At 47.7% G+C, this 14272-nt stretch overlaps 1 protein-coding gene across 1 annotated transcript in view; it reads right to left on the bottom strand.

Moving 5' to 3' along the window:
* Positions 1–14272, bottom strand: part of MDGA1 (MAM domain containing glycosylphosphatidylinositol anchor 1) — a 151927-nt gene that overhangs the window by 9785 nt on the left and 127870 nt on the right. The window contains exons 15-16 of the mRNA XM_005503809.4: positions 1443–1573; positions 352–460 (exon numbers count right to left, since the gene is read on the bottom strand). Coding sequence (XP_005503866.1) covers positions 352–460; positions 1443–1573 — 240 coding nt within the window. The remainder of the gene's footprint in view (positions 1–351; positions 461–1442; positions 1574–14272) is intronic.

Raw genomic sequence — 14272 nt, forward strand, 5'->3', positions numbered from 1 at the left:
GGCTTCCCAAAATTAATTTTCCAACTCAAGAGAAAAGGTTGAATCTTAGTTACTTTTGCAATCCAACCCTCCTTTCTTCCCCAGAAGATTCAACTTGAGTCAAACAAAAGGTTCTACTGTGTTCTGATTATAGCTGGGCCATCATAGGCTGAAATGGACCTTTAACTGCACCTGAAATTTTGAAAGTTTTAGGGTGTTCTGACTATTTTGAGGTTTTGTTTCCCTCTTCACCTTTGGAGTTAAACAAATTGCTGAAAGAGACTCTTCCTCAACAAGTGCGTCCCTATAGCATGTGCATTTGTGTATGCACTCCCACTGACTCGTTTTCCTCTGAGGCACACACACTCTCACCCTTATTTGGTCCCAGTGGCTTCCTCGGACAATCCCCCTTTTTCAGAGTGACGTCATCGATGGCAATGTCCCCTTCATAGCTCGTGCCCCGGACACCTTCGAAGATGATCTGCAAACAGAGCACAGGATGGAGCCCAGCATGAGGCTGCAGCTGCGGAGGACGCGCTCCCTTCCTGCGCCGTGTGGCTCTGAAGAGGTGAGCAGGGCACCGACCAGATCTGATCAGGTCCCCAGTGAAGGATTCCTCCATTTCTCCAGTACTCATTGGATCTGGAGGACCAGACCCCACCACTTACCAGACCAACCCCTGTGCGCTCAGCAACTGTAGAGCAATAAATGAACACGTAGAGCTCTGCTTTATTAAGTGTGCTGCACTAACAAACAAACCGATACTGAACAGTGCTTGCAAGAGTAATTAAAGTCTTATTTATTATTTTAAAGTACCCAAAATCATGCTGGGCATTTTGTCACAGTGCCACAACTTACCAGCCTGCACAGACCCAGCTCTCACAAACCCTACAACAGTAAAGCAGCATATTGGGCAAAAGCATCAGTAGTAAAACATCCAGTAATGAAGCATCCTACTTCCCAGATACACATAAAATTCTCGATGAGCAGATACAAAGTACCCACTTCATATTCACAGGATGTCCTATGCTACTAAACCGGACCCCAGTGGGGGTGAGCTCTTACAGCACATACTAGAAGAAACTTCCAGCCCTCAAAGTCAGTTTACACCAACACAGCAACATCCCCAAGCTGCTCAGCACCAAGAGACCTGTCACATAGCTCTGGTGCCAGAAGGGGCTCTTTGACAAGCAGTTTCCACATCAGCATTAATCAGAAAATTTATAGTGCCACGCTGATGCTTGCACATACCAATGTTGGATGGCTTCAAAGTGAAGTGAAATTGATTTCTGTGCATGCACCAAGCTCTTGCCTTGCCCCAGCAACCCTGAGTGTGGAGAGTTCCTTGTGCCTGACCAGCCCCTGTGCCACGGAGGCAGATGTCTGCTGAGATGTCTCCTACAGCCCAAGGCACACAGACAGGACAGGCAGCAGGCAGCTCCTTGGCTGTAGACTTGACTTACCTGGAAGGGTCCGGGCGGGTTGATGGGCACGTGTGCTTGCTGCCACATGTTTCCCCGGTTCCCACTGAGCGACCAGACCTGCGTGTCAATGGCTCGCTTGTTCCGCACACGAACCAGCAGGTTCAAGGAGCCTGTAAAAGAGAAAGCAGGTGCTGGCATGCTGGGGCAGACAGACAGCCCTGCCTGCTGGGTTGGCCCCTGGTGCAGCTCTGGGGCTCAGCTGTATGTCCCAGCCAGCCCAGGGACAGCCTGCAGAGCTCCAGTGGTCAGCTCTGGAGGGAATCAGCTTTCTCCTGGGTTGACAGCCAAGTGCTGCTGACAATGTTTTATCCATCTGGGCTATCCATGGTTGGACACAGACTCAGATGAAGACAGAGAGGATAGAAGCAGTCTGTCACATGGCTGGGGTGGCACAAGAAGGGGGTGGCAGAAATGCTAGCTGCAAGGGACCTCCAGAGGCATCCCATCCAACCTCCTGCTTGAAGCTGTCTCAAGCTCTACATGAGGTGGCTTCACCACATCTTGAAATCCTCTGAGGAAATAAACTTTTTGTAATGTTCAATATGAACCTCCAGCATTACCAGTTGTGGCTGTTGTTCCCTATTATATTGTCTAATAAGATTTTGGCTCTGTTATCTTTAAAAGTGCCCTTCAAACAGCTGGGGGGCAGACTGAGCAAGTCCATCTAGCTCCCTCAGCTTCTCTTCCCCAGGACTTCTGCTCCAGGCTCTTGACCATCTTGGTGCCCCTCTGTTGGACTCAGACCAGATTCTTTACATCCTGCTTGAACTGGGGAGCCCAGGACAAGTTTGCCCATTCACCCTGAACACCTGACATTTGCTATGCAGCTTCCAGCCCTCTCCCTGCCCTGGTTCTGGCCATCAGCTGCAGAAATATGACCTGTGTCCTCAGTTGCTGCTTGCCCTGGAAGCACCCTTGGAGCGAGCAGCTGTTCTCTGCCAGTGCTGGGTGGCAACGCCTGTACCACACTGCCTGTATTGTCCCGGCCCCACGTTTTCAGAGGGGCACAAAGACCCTGTGAATCAACACTGACTTCAGGTTCTTTCAAACAAAGCCATTCCGGAAAGGTTTTCTCTGTCATTAAACCACAACCAAAGCCAAAAAATCTCAAAGCATTTCCTGTTCTCACTTTGAAAACAGTGTCACAGCCCCCTACCCTCCCCTCACAAAAGAAACCATCTCTGTTACAAATGAAACCATCTCTGTTGGTCTTCCTGCAGCATCTTTTTAGTAACCCCCTCAGCTGACATTTTTCCTTTTTTTTTGTGTTTGTGAAAAAACATTTTTTAAACATTCACTCAGGGTTGACCTGATTCACATTCCCTCTCCTTTTTTTTTTTTTTTTTTTTTAATTCAGCTGATGAACCAAAAAATCAATCACAAATCTAGTCACGCTGGTGCTCATCAGTGTTTCTGGTCTCCATACACAGACATATTACACCTGAGAGTAGAGACTCAATAACAACTCTCACTTACACATCCATAGTGTGTCTGTGCTTGGGATGCTGCATTCCCGCCTGGGTACACCTTTCTGAGAAGTAGCAGTGAGAGGTCACGGGAAGAGACAGGGAAAGAGACTTTCGTATATAACCTCCCTCCTACATAATCCCCTGAAATTTTTCATTCTTGGCACATCAGCCTTGGGAGCACTGTGTGAAGGACAGGGACCTGGAAGTACCCCCATGAAGCGACTGTCTGGCAGAAAGCAAGAGATACATCACAGGGAGTTCAGAGATGCATAATAAAGATGATAAAATGTTTAGATTCTGAGCGGCTGACTTACAAGAAAAGGTTAAAAGAATGAAATATGTGCATAATTTAGTGAACTGAGAAAATAGGGGCATGTTATTGCCTGGAAATACTCAGAAGCATTAGCACTAAGGCTGGCTGAGAAAACTAGATGAAGGCCAGACTGGACAGGGAGAGCATATCCAATTCCCTTCCTCAATGATAGCCAGTTTGGGATGCACACCACGACCCAGGAAGAGGAGTGGAACAACTTGTTTCTCTCTCTCTCTTGAGACCAGCTGGCACTGCATGACCCTGGGGCGACGAGGGTAAGCAAATGGCATCTCCCTCCTGGAAACACGATGCCAAGGAGAAGGCACTACGGTAGCCTCTGGCAAAACCAGCAGTGAGCCGCTGGTTTCTGGGTGTCCTCCCTGCCCTCAGGAGCTCCCTAGGAGGGGAAGTCTCTCTAAGAAGGATACCTGCTCCTCATGGAGGCCCTTGGCCAAACTGATGGCCCATGCAGGAACTACAAAACTCCACAGATCAATGTCAACAGGAGCATGTTCAGAGCAGCTAATTACAGACACCAGAGCTGGTGAGGTAAGGGCTTGAGAGTATATGAAGAATTAGCAGGAAACTGCTAGCAAGCAAAGATTAAAACCAACCCTTTCTATTCCACCCTCATCTGGGGACTTGTAGCTAGGATCTGCCATGCAAGAGCCTGGCTGAGTAGCCAGTACTGGGACAAATTAGGCAGCAAATGAACTTTGATGCCCTAGGAAAAAAGTGAAGGCGAGATAGAAGAAGATCCAGGGAAGCATCTGGAATGCAAATTAGTGCCCCCAAAGCACTGGCTGTGAATGCCTGGCCTACACCCAAAGCAAACCTGAGCACATCCTGGCTGACAGCTCCACATCCTTGCAGCATCAGGAAAAAAGTTTTAACCTTTTGGCTCCCAAATTCCCCAACAGAACAATACTGAATATGAGCAGGCATTCTTCAAATGGTTTGCAATTGGAAAGGATGCTCCCTTATCTGCCCACAACATGCAGTGTTTCACCACCCCTCTGTACACATGGAACACTGAAGGTCAAAACAAATTAACAGCATGCCCATGACTGTCTAACAAACTAGTCAGAGGTGTGAAGAGGGTCAGATCTTACAGACCTACCTGCAATCCTGGCTAAGTTACAGAGCCTCCCTGAGGCTGGGAAAGAACCACAACACCTCCCTCTCCCAGTAATGCTGTCACTGGGAATGGGCTTCTGGGAAGCACGGCAGAGACACCGGGACTTCAAACTGAACATGGATGAAGCCGCTACCCCAGCTGAACTGGGTCTATAGTGTTGCAGATGTTCATGATTTTGCAAGTCTTCTCCTTTATTCCATTCTACCACATGTCAGCCTGCCACAGGCTGACAGTCAAGTTTAAGGGCATTGTAGCCTGTGATGGAGGGTACTTGGAAATGAACCTTCAAGATCTGAGCTCCAGGCAGAGCCATGAAACTTTGTCATCCTGGACTGCTCAGAGCTATTTTATCTCCATTTTTCAGTCTGGCCCCAAAAGCCAACTGTGCAATGGAACAAGTGCTGCAGGACTTTGTGTTTTCCAAGGGTTCAGCCCACTGCCGTAAAACCAAATGTTGTTCCAAGATCTCATTCACAGTCATGAAAATCCATAGCTTAAGTCTCAGGCTAAAAAGGGAAGTGAAGCCTATGTCGACATTGACATCTGTAGCTCCTGACCTCTGGTAAATTCACACCTGCATACATCCACCTCCACACACTGTAGCAATACCCATCTCATGCCTGATTAATTATCTTCACTCCCTGTGTAGCTTTCAACATGTCACATGAGCTCAGACCAAACGAGCCATGTGATGCTTGTAAGGTGCTCTCCTAAAGCATAGACTATTTATCCAAATCCCATTTTGCAGGAGGTGGCCAATGCAAGCTACACATATGTGTGGGGTGTGAGAAGCCGATTCACAGCTGTGAACTGACTTCCCACATGCTCCTTAGCAAACTGCTTTTACCTGCTGACATGATATGATGATGATACTCAAGGAGGATAATATTCATTTAGGGGGGAAGCCAGATACATAACAAACATTTTAGAAGACCTGAGCAAAAAGACACTAGGGAACAGAAATGCCTGAGCTCTTCTGCCTTTCCAGTGGCCACAAACTGAAGAAGAACCAAAGTGGAACTTGCTCTCCAACTCCCATGCCTCCATCAGTGGAGATGTGAAAGGCCCATCTGGGATGTCCTCCAGTCCCAGCTGTTGCAGAAACCCTTTTTGCTTGGTTTTATACTACAATATGCCTAGTTTTGTGTATCAGAGTCCAAATACAGCTGGCTACTTCTGTTACTTATTTCTGTCATTGTTACCCCTTCCCCCTCTACCCCATCAGATGTGTCTGGCATTTCCCAAGGTCACCTGCTGGTGAGGGACACACAAAGACAGGCCATCTATCTGCTGCTAAATCTCTCCAGCTGACCAGAGACGGACAAACACAAGGGAAATCCCAGGACACCAGCAATCCCGTTGTTACTTCTCCCCATACAAGGCAATCTTCACATTTGACTTGTAATCTCTATTGTTCCTTCTTCCCAATCAAAAGGGAAGATAAAGGCCAGTGACGAGTGATGAGGAATCAATTACAGGGAGAGTGAGCCGTACCTTCTGCTGGCTGCTTTTAAGACTAGAGCTGGCATTTCAAAAGAGTGGCACTCACACAAAAGAGCACCAGCTGGGCTGACAGATAGAGTAGCCCAAGGGATGCCTTTAAATGTTACCTTCTCACAACAAGAAAAGGTCTCCTCTCAGTTTCCATGAGATGGTGACTTCACTGTCGCATTGAACAGCAGTGTAGATCCAGAAGAGCCAGAGCAGACCGCACTGGGAGGGAGGCAGGGTCTGTAAGGGCAAGGCCACGGGCACAGTCCATGGGGGATGGCAGGGAAGGCAGAGGTTTCCTCAAGAGCTCTCTGGGGCAGCTGGGGGGGTTTAATGTGGGGTGATGGGGAAGGGCTGAGGCGCAGCTCATTTAACATGGCTTGGATGGAAGGCAGGCAGCCAGAGGGCTAGGAAGTGAATGGAGGATAATGCTGCATAATAATCCATGAGATACCCTGGCTGTAGCCCTGTTTTAGTTTTGGCACCCCACTGGGAATCCGGGGCTGAAAGCCTCTGTGGAAATCCCCATGGCACTGCAACTGCAGCCAAGACAGATTGAAATAATAAGAAACTGATTCATGGCAAGAGATGTCCAGTGAATGAAAAGAGATACACAGTGCAGATAGGACTCAGATCTTGTATAGCCTGGCAGAATCACTTGCAGACACAACATGAGGGCTAAAACCAAGCCAGGGAGAAAAGACCTCTCAACCCTCCAAAAGGGGCTCTGAGTGCTTCCTTAAGTGTGGTTTAATGTTAATACCACTGACCACAAACTAAAAGCCCAAAGCTTAGTGCAGGCAAATCCCAGGAGTGAAATGAAAGTCCTCAGAAAGAACCTATTACTGCTCATAATCCCTGCAACAAACACAGGTTTCTCTCCCTTTCTCTTTTAAATGTATGTTAATGAACAGCAGCCAGTGTCAGGCTGCTGTTCTCAGTTACAGTGCTGTGGGGACAAGTTGCTGCTCTGAGAGAAGAGGGTGAAAAATAATTGTAGCACAGATAGAGAAATAATGTCAGCTTGTACTGACTCATTATTTCTAGGAATGTAAGTTGTTTTCATGCCATGATAGGATGTATTTACTCTTTCACAGTCTCTCATGATGCCTCCTACATTAACATACAAAGAGTAAGACAATTAAAGCCTCTCGGCTGCTTTCCACTCCTGTTTACACAGAACTTTGTCTCTACATGTCTTTAACTCATCTCAGCTTGGTGTTCAGGGTGTTCTGTGTCCAGTCACAGGGTCACTTCACAGACCCCTTCCTGCAGCCACCACTTCGGTGACTTCAAAGTGGGAAAGTTCAGAGAGTTCATCAATAGTGAAAAAACGGAGTCTTGGTTAGTTTGGAAAGCACCGTTATCCCACCTCTGCTAATGAGGCATCCCCATCTGCTTTAGAGAGGCACTGAGCATGTTGAGTGCTGCACCACAGGCCAGCTAATTGCTATGGGACACTCGTTAGGAAGGGGAGCCTATACTGAAAGTGATCAGGGGAATCAAAGCTTCCAGTTCCCTGCTGTGGCTGGGACCTTCTAGAAATACAAACAGCAATATGGTAAATTTTGATTGGCAACATTTCCCCTACAGCAAACCTGTGAAAATTACTTATATCTGGCTATAGGGAATTTTCTTTGGATTTTACTGTGGATTTAAAAAATCAAAGAAACAAACACGTTTCCACCCCTGAACTCTTAAACCATCATCAAATGCGGATGGGCTTGAAGCAATATCCCCTGACAAGGCAAAGCCAGTTGCACAGATTGATCTATGATCCATCACTATCTCACCTATCTGGCATGCACATGAATTTTGGGATGGAGGGAATGGACCATCAGAGAAGCAACAACACTGCGCTGTAAAGGGCCAAAGTGGACACGTAGCTGCACCCCTGGTGGGGACATGCTGGGCAGGGGGACCTGGGGCACGCAGGCAGAGGGGTAAATGCAACACTATGGTCATGTCTGCCTTGCGATGAGGAATGCGAGTGCTAATGGGAGGAAGGCAGGCAAACTACAGCTACAGCTCGTTCTCTCCAGCATATTCCCACCTGTCTGTGTACATAGAGAGCAGATGGTGATATGGTGGGAGCAGGCTTGCAATGGAGCTATGCTTGAGCTCCTTTGCTCATTTCATCCACAGCCTAATTAGAGAAAGTGTTGGCACAGAAAGATGAATGATACAAGACTTCCATCTTTGATGCTGTGTGTATGGAACAAAATCCTGTCACCCCTTTTATGGAAAATTCCCTCAGAGGTTGTTTGTGACCAGTAACAGGCTTTCTATGCATGGACAACAGGATGTGATTTAAGGAATTCAAAACAGGGAGAAACAAATCTCCACGCTCCATAACATCAAATTTATCCTATCTCAGAAGAACAAAGGCCCACCCCATATGCAACCAGAACAGAGTAGAGGGAGGGTACAGAGTCTAGCATTTAAAAGACAAGACTAAGGAGTCCTCGGGCTTTTCTCTAACTTCACATCCAATTCATTATACCATCTTGCTTAATCAAATCCCTTTCCCGTACTTAAACACTTTGCAGGGGATGATGTGGACAGACTATGTCCTTCCTCCCAGGACAGACGGGGTGTCTGACTCTCAGCCCACAGCGCAGCTGTGTTTTGTCAGCCCCTGAATGCCGCTGTGGGCAGCAGCTCTGCTCCCGTCTGCCAGCTCACGTAGGTGAGCTGTGCTGCTCACCTGTGCTGCTCAGCACCTGCCCGTGGCCAGTGCAGGAGGCGTCATGGCATCTCACAGCAGGTCTGGCCACGGGATCAGGTTTCCCTCTGCCCATCACCTGCCAAGCCATGGTCCTACTTGTCTTCATCCTAGACACTCAGCCTAATAGTGTCCTCACTTCCCCCACACCTCCTGGAGACCTCCTGCCCTCTGAAGGCAGAGGGAGGCAAGCAGGCAGGATGGTGCCTACTGCTCTCCCAGCTGGATGTGTGCTTGTTTACAGCCCAGCAAAGCAGAAGACAAACGGCATCAAGAGCTGAGCGAATCTCCAAACACCTGTGCTCCAGCACATGTCCCCCTCCCTCACCAGGCCCAGTGGGTGGAGCATGCATTTGGTCCACGGGGACCAGACAGCCTCTCCAGAGCTTGCTCTTCCCAGCCTCAGCTCAGGGACACAAACGCTTTCCCAGAGAGGTGGTCACTGACCCACACCAACAGCACTGGGAAGCACCCAGTAATCTCAGGATCAATGATGGGAAGGACCTTGCTGTGTGTTCCCTGCTTGCTTACTGAGCAGGATGGTGCTTGAGCTGCCTTGCTGGTGTCTTTGCCCTCCAGCAGTCCCAAATGTGCTGTCAAGCCCCATTCCTGCATGGTGATGCTCTCTCATGAGACAGGGATCCCTCCTGGGGTTCATCCGGCCTTGCTGCACCCACTTTCTGTGCTGGCACATGCAGCACACTGTCAGGAAGCATTGTCTGGATGCAGAGAAGCTCCCATTTGCTTCGTGTTCTCTGTGTCACGATAATTCATGCTAATGCTCCAGGGTCCTTGTGTGACTCCCTCCACAACCAGTATATGTGATAATTTACAACATCTGTCTGTCCATACACCTCTTTACACCGAGATTCTTTCTCATGGGTTTTCCTGCTCTTCAGGAAATACCACCACTCCCAAAAGGGAGGAATCTGCATTACAAGAAAAAAACATAAATTTGTCGGAAATATCTCCTGTTGTTTTATACTCCAGACCTGCCTCAACAGCTTGTTTTTATCCAGAGATCCTTGTGAAGGCTAAGAATGTGCACCCTTAGAGACGTCCCCACATAAGGAGAGGATGTAGGTGTGGAAAGAAGTTCTCCTGGATATTTTGAGCAGAATTCCATCTCTAGAGATTCAGAATAAACTGTACCACCCCTTATCTAGGACTTGGCCTTTTGCTCCTAGCAAGGAATCCCCCCAAAAACACACAAGATGTAGCCTGCCTGTAGTCACAGAGCAGGATGAGATATATCCTGGTCTAAATGCAGTTGTGCAACTCCTTTCTTACCCATTCAGCCCTAAGAAAGAAGTTACTACCTTTCCATAGCCATTGCCTCTACCTCTGTAGCCAGAGAGTTTGTCCTTGCCTTTTGGGAGCTCCCCAAGCAAGCCTGCAACACTATGATCTCCCTAAATGAAGAGCAGGCAGAAACAGACCCTACCCAGACAGCAGTGTTGAGCTTGAATAGAATAAACAGTTGGATCAAATCCTTGTTTTCATCTGTTTAACAGAAAAACAAAAACAAAACCCAAACAACTCTTCAGTTAAATTCTGTTGGGGGAGAAGATGTACTAAAGGCACACAGTACCTTGTCAGGGAAAGCTGTCTGTAGTAGCACAAGGAACCGTGATTTCAGCAGAGCAAGGGGAAAGGGTGATTCAGGGGTAAGTTCTGAGCTATCACTCATCAGGGCCATGGCTGTATAGAAGCCCAGTGCAGCTTCTGCCTCAGCCCCAGGCAGTGGAGGGGGAGACTCAGGTGCTCAGCACAGGAATGGACACCACTGCCTTCATTTCTCTCTGCAGATTCTGGAGAGCAGGATGGGACATGCCAATGGAGCTGCACCTGCAAAGCCCTCACTCCCCCCAGTGCAAGACAGGCAACTTCTGTGGGCAGCAGAACAGCCCAGCCCTGCTGCCTTTATTGTGACCCTGATCCTCCCAAACAAGGCACACCTTGCCCTTAATTTAATGAGCAACTGTGGGATTATTTCTGCACCAGTTTTGGTGGGCATATGAATTAGCCTTTATGGGGCATGTGATGGGGAAGGAAGGCTAGACTTAGCTTCAGCTGCCAGCAACACCAGCTGCACAGGGGGCTTGGTATGTCCAGACAGGGGTCCAAATGAGGCCCAGAGGGTGATCTGGTGGGGTCAGGCTCCTGTTTGTCCTCAGTAGGAAGACAGCCAGTGCTGGTCTTTGTCAGACACGCCAACTTCTCCTCACTTAGCAGCTTGCATCACTCACCACTCTCCTCGAGGTGAGTGCAATAGATTAGAGCATCTAAATTAATCCCAAACCCCAGAATGGACTGTCTGGATTATGGTCCTAAGGCTCTACAGAACATAGATGCCAGACTATGATTTCTCATTACAAGGCTTGAGACCTACTCTGGTGAAGCAGCTGTGTAGAAGAGCCTCCACAGGCAGTGCTGACCAGCCCAGGGAAAGGATCCTTACACTTGCTCTGTGCCTCAGCTGAGGGAGCTGCAGCAGCCCATCTTTCTTCCCCACTGACATTTTCTGGGACCAAGCTGTCTGAAAGCAGCCAAAGAGCTCCTTCCCCCTTACTGTTGCTGTACCGGGTGGTCCACAGAAGTGCTGGGTATTACCTTAGGGAGGAAAGGTCAGCCTGTGGGAAAATGCGAGTACAAGGAACACAGCAAGAAGACCATGTGTAGGCAGCTTTTCCCAACAATTTTGCAGACTCAAGATGTGGAGTGAACCACAGTTGCTGTAAGGCCTGCTTGCTCCTTGTTCACCCTCTGTTTCGTGACATGCCCAGATGCCTTCAGGCGAATGCTCCCTCTACTCCCAGCTTTGATAACGGACCCTTTCATCTTTTCCACCAGAGACAGCTGGGTCCTTTGCGCGATTCATTTGCTCAGCTCTCAGGCTGAGAGCACACACTGTGTTCAGCTCTCTCAGATGAGCTGAAACAGAAGTCTGCTTCATAGACACTGCCAGGTTTAAAAGAGCACAACAGCCAGACAGAGGGACCCTGCCTGTCTCCATTCTGTGGGCAGGCTTTGCAGAAACCTCAGCCAGAGAGGAGGGAGCCTCACAGAGCCCCCAAAATACAAGTGGTGTGTGTGGGAGGGTTCCTGACAAAAACCCTACAGAAACAGATGTACTTATGCTGAGGAAGACTTTGCCTGTCTCTTCTCTATCCCTATTAACAACCTGTTTCCACATAATCACCCAGTCTGTGGTCTCAGTCCTGGAAGCCAAGCACAGGGCAGCTGCATGGCTGCAGGGCTTGGAGCAGATGGGCTGTTTCAGCGCGATGCTGAAGCCAGCAAGAGAGCAGGAATGAGCAGCTGAGATCCCATGTATTTCCTGTTGAACTGAAGACACCACTCAAAACTCAGTTTCTGGCCTCCACCTCTGCCTGACCCAAGGAGACATGAGAGGTGAAAGTTTCAGGCCTTGGAAGTGGTCTGCTGCAGGGAGACTCTTAGAATGGGCTGTGTTCCCAGCTTTGACGCAGGATGCCTCAAAGAGTCAGAGACCCCTTTCCCATTTCATGCCTGGCTGTATTCTCACCAAGAAAACTTCCAGGAGACTGTCTGAGACAGTGAGACTCCCAACCTGGATCTGCAAACTCCTTCAGTTCAAGTGCTGGGATGCCTGTCACCCCTGCAGAGCTCTCTTCGGGAGAGGCAGTCACTCCTGGAAGTAATGGTGATGACTTTTACACTTGTTGAGCATTTTTTGATTTTCTGGGGAGCATTTCAATGCACTTTACAAATCACATCTTGTTGAATTTCAAGAGCAGATTGGGATTGTTGCACCAGATAGTTGTGCACTCTGGCCCCCAGCTCCTGTCAGAGCACCCAGGGCAGTCTCCAGATGTGCACTCAGGATGACCAACTTCATTCTCCACTCATAGAATTATGGCACTCTTCAAATAGTTACTGGTCCATGGAGAGAACAGAAGAGTGACCTGGGAGTGTTTAAAGAAGTAGCTGGATATGCACTGAGAGATCCCGTTTCCTCTTAAGTGTCTATTAAGTTTTGTATCTAGCTATTTCAGAGTCTGAATAATTGATGTAACACCTGATGTCTTGGGAGACGATCAGGTTGCAGTATTTCTGTACAGCTACTCAACTTTGTGCAAGGCTGCTGCTGTGAGCCCAGTCTGAATGGAAAGATGCTTTACTGAGAGCCTGGAGGAAGGGAGTGGGGATCACAGCAGTTCCCCATCAGACAAGTAACAGTGACTTAAATCAGGTGAGCAGGAGAAAAGATGATTTGTGGGGATTCAGGGCATCTGCAGGTTAAATGGTGACAGCAATCTGTGCCTCTGACGACCTTCCCAACAAATTCTGCAGCAGGAATATGGTCAGGTCACGACTGGTAAGACAGAAAAAGAGGACTTTTGAAGAAGGTGACTTTTCAGTAGCTACCTCTCCTGAGAATTTGATTCAGTGATGCACTTTTAGTGAGGGGCAAGGAAAGGTGGGGATCAGTGCACCCAGATTCAAGGTACTAAGCAGAACACCTGCATCAACATGAGGACATGTTATTAGTGAAATAAAATGACATCTAGCCAATCCACATGTGAATGTCTTTCCCTCCTTTCCATGTCTTCTTCAGCTTTACGTGCCAAGCTCTTTGGCTTAGGGATGATTCAGTCCTGCATCTACAAACTGTGTCAAGAATGCTGTTGGTGTTCTTTGTAAATAAACATCCAGTGAAGGCGTAGACACCCAGTATTTACTGGGCTCCAGAAAGAAGAACTGAAGGGAGTTCTCTACCCTTTGTTATGCAGGAAGTTTGATTAGATGATATATTGGTCCCATCTGGTCTTAATAATCTTTAAATCTATGGCTCTAATCCAAAGTTCACTGAAGTCTTCAGAAAAGCAACAACTTCAACAGTCTTTGGTTCAGAGCCACTTTATTGAACCTACAGAGCTTGAATGACACTTTACAAATATGTGGTTATCTTGTCAGGTATTTATAAACCTTGGTCATGATCACTGTATTTGACTAACTCCCCCACAAAAAACAAGCAGATACTACCAGAAGAGACCACAGTCTATCCAAAGGGTCCATACATAGCCCTCTGGAAAGCTGCCGAATGTCTGCACAAAACATTAGTCGAATACAAATCTATTGATAGAGGAACGAATAAAGCCAAGAACCCAGCTGAGTAAGTGGGAAGAGAATAAGTATTTAAAAAATTGAATACATTTTTTCATTACTAACTGTTCACTTAACTCTAACTGCAACTTGTTTTCAAGAGCCTAGAGGGAAGTGAATCAGACTCATTAGGAAAATCAGTCTCCCCTCAATCAATCCAGTGATGTAATCTCTACTGTGTACAGAGTTATTGCACTGGAGATAATGGCATGGATTTCATAAATGATGCGTTTGTATGTAAGGCAAACTTTATATATCCAATAGAATGCAGCTACCTGCAGGCTGCCACCTGTGCAACTGTGCAGTACTAGGGTGCTGTGTTCATAAACAAGGTTTGGGTAAGAACGAGGGAGCCACAATGTTAAATCTTACAAAAAGGAAATCTTCATGGTTCAAATTGCTTTTACACTGATATAGCTAGTACCTATCAATCTGCATGACCTGGGAGCTCTGACTACTGTCACTTGTCAGAAACAAGATGCAGCCAGATGGCATCTGTGCTGACACTGGCTTCTATGTGTGATC

Source organism: Columba livia, chromosome 3 (assembly GCF_036013475.1).
Source record: "Columba livia isolate bColLiv1 breed racing homer chromosome 3, bColLiv1.pat.W.v2, whole genome shotgun sequence".
Taxonomy (NCBI): domain Eukaryota; kingdom Metazoa; phylum Chordata; class Aves; order Columbiformes; family Columbidae; genus Columba; species Columba livia.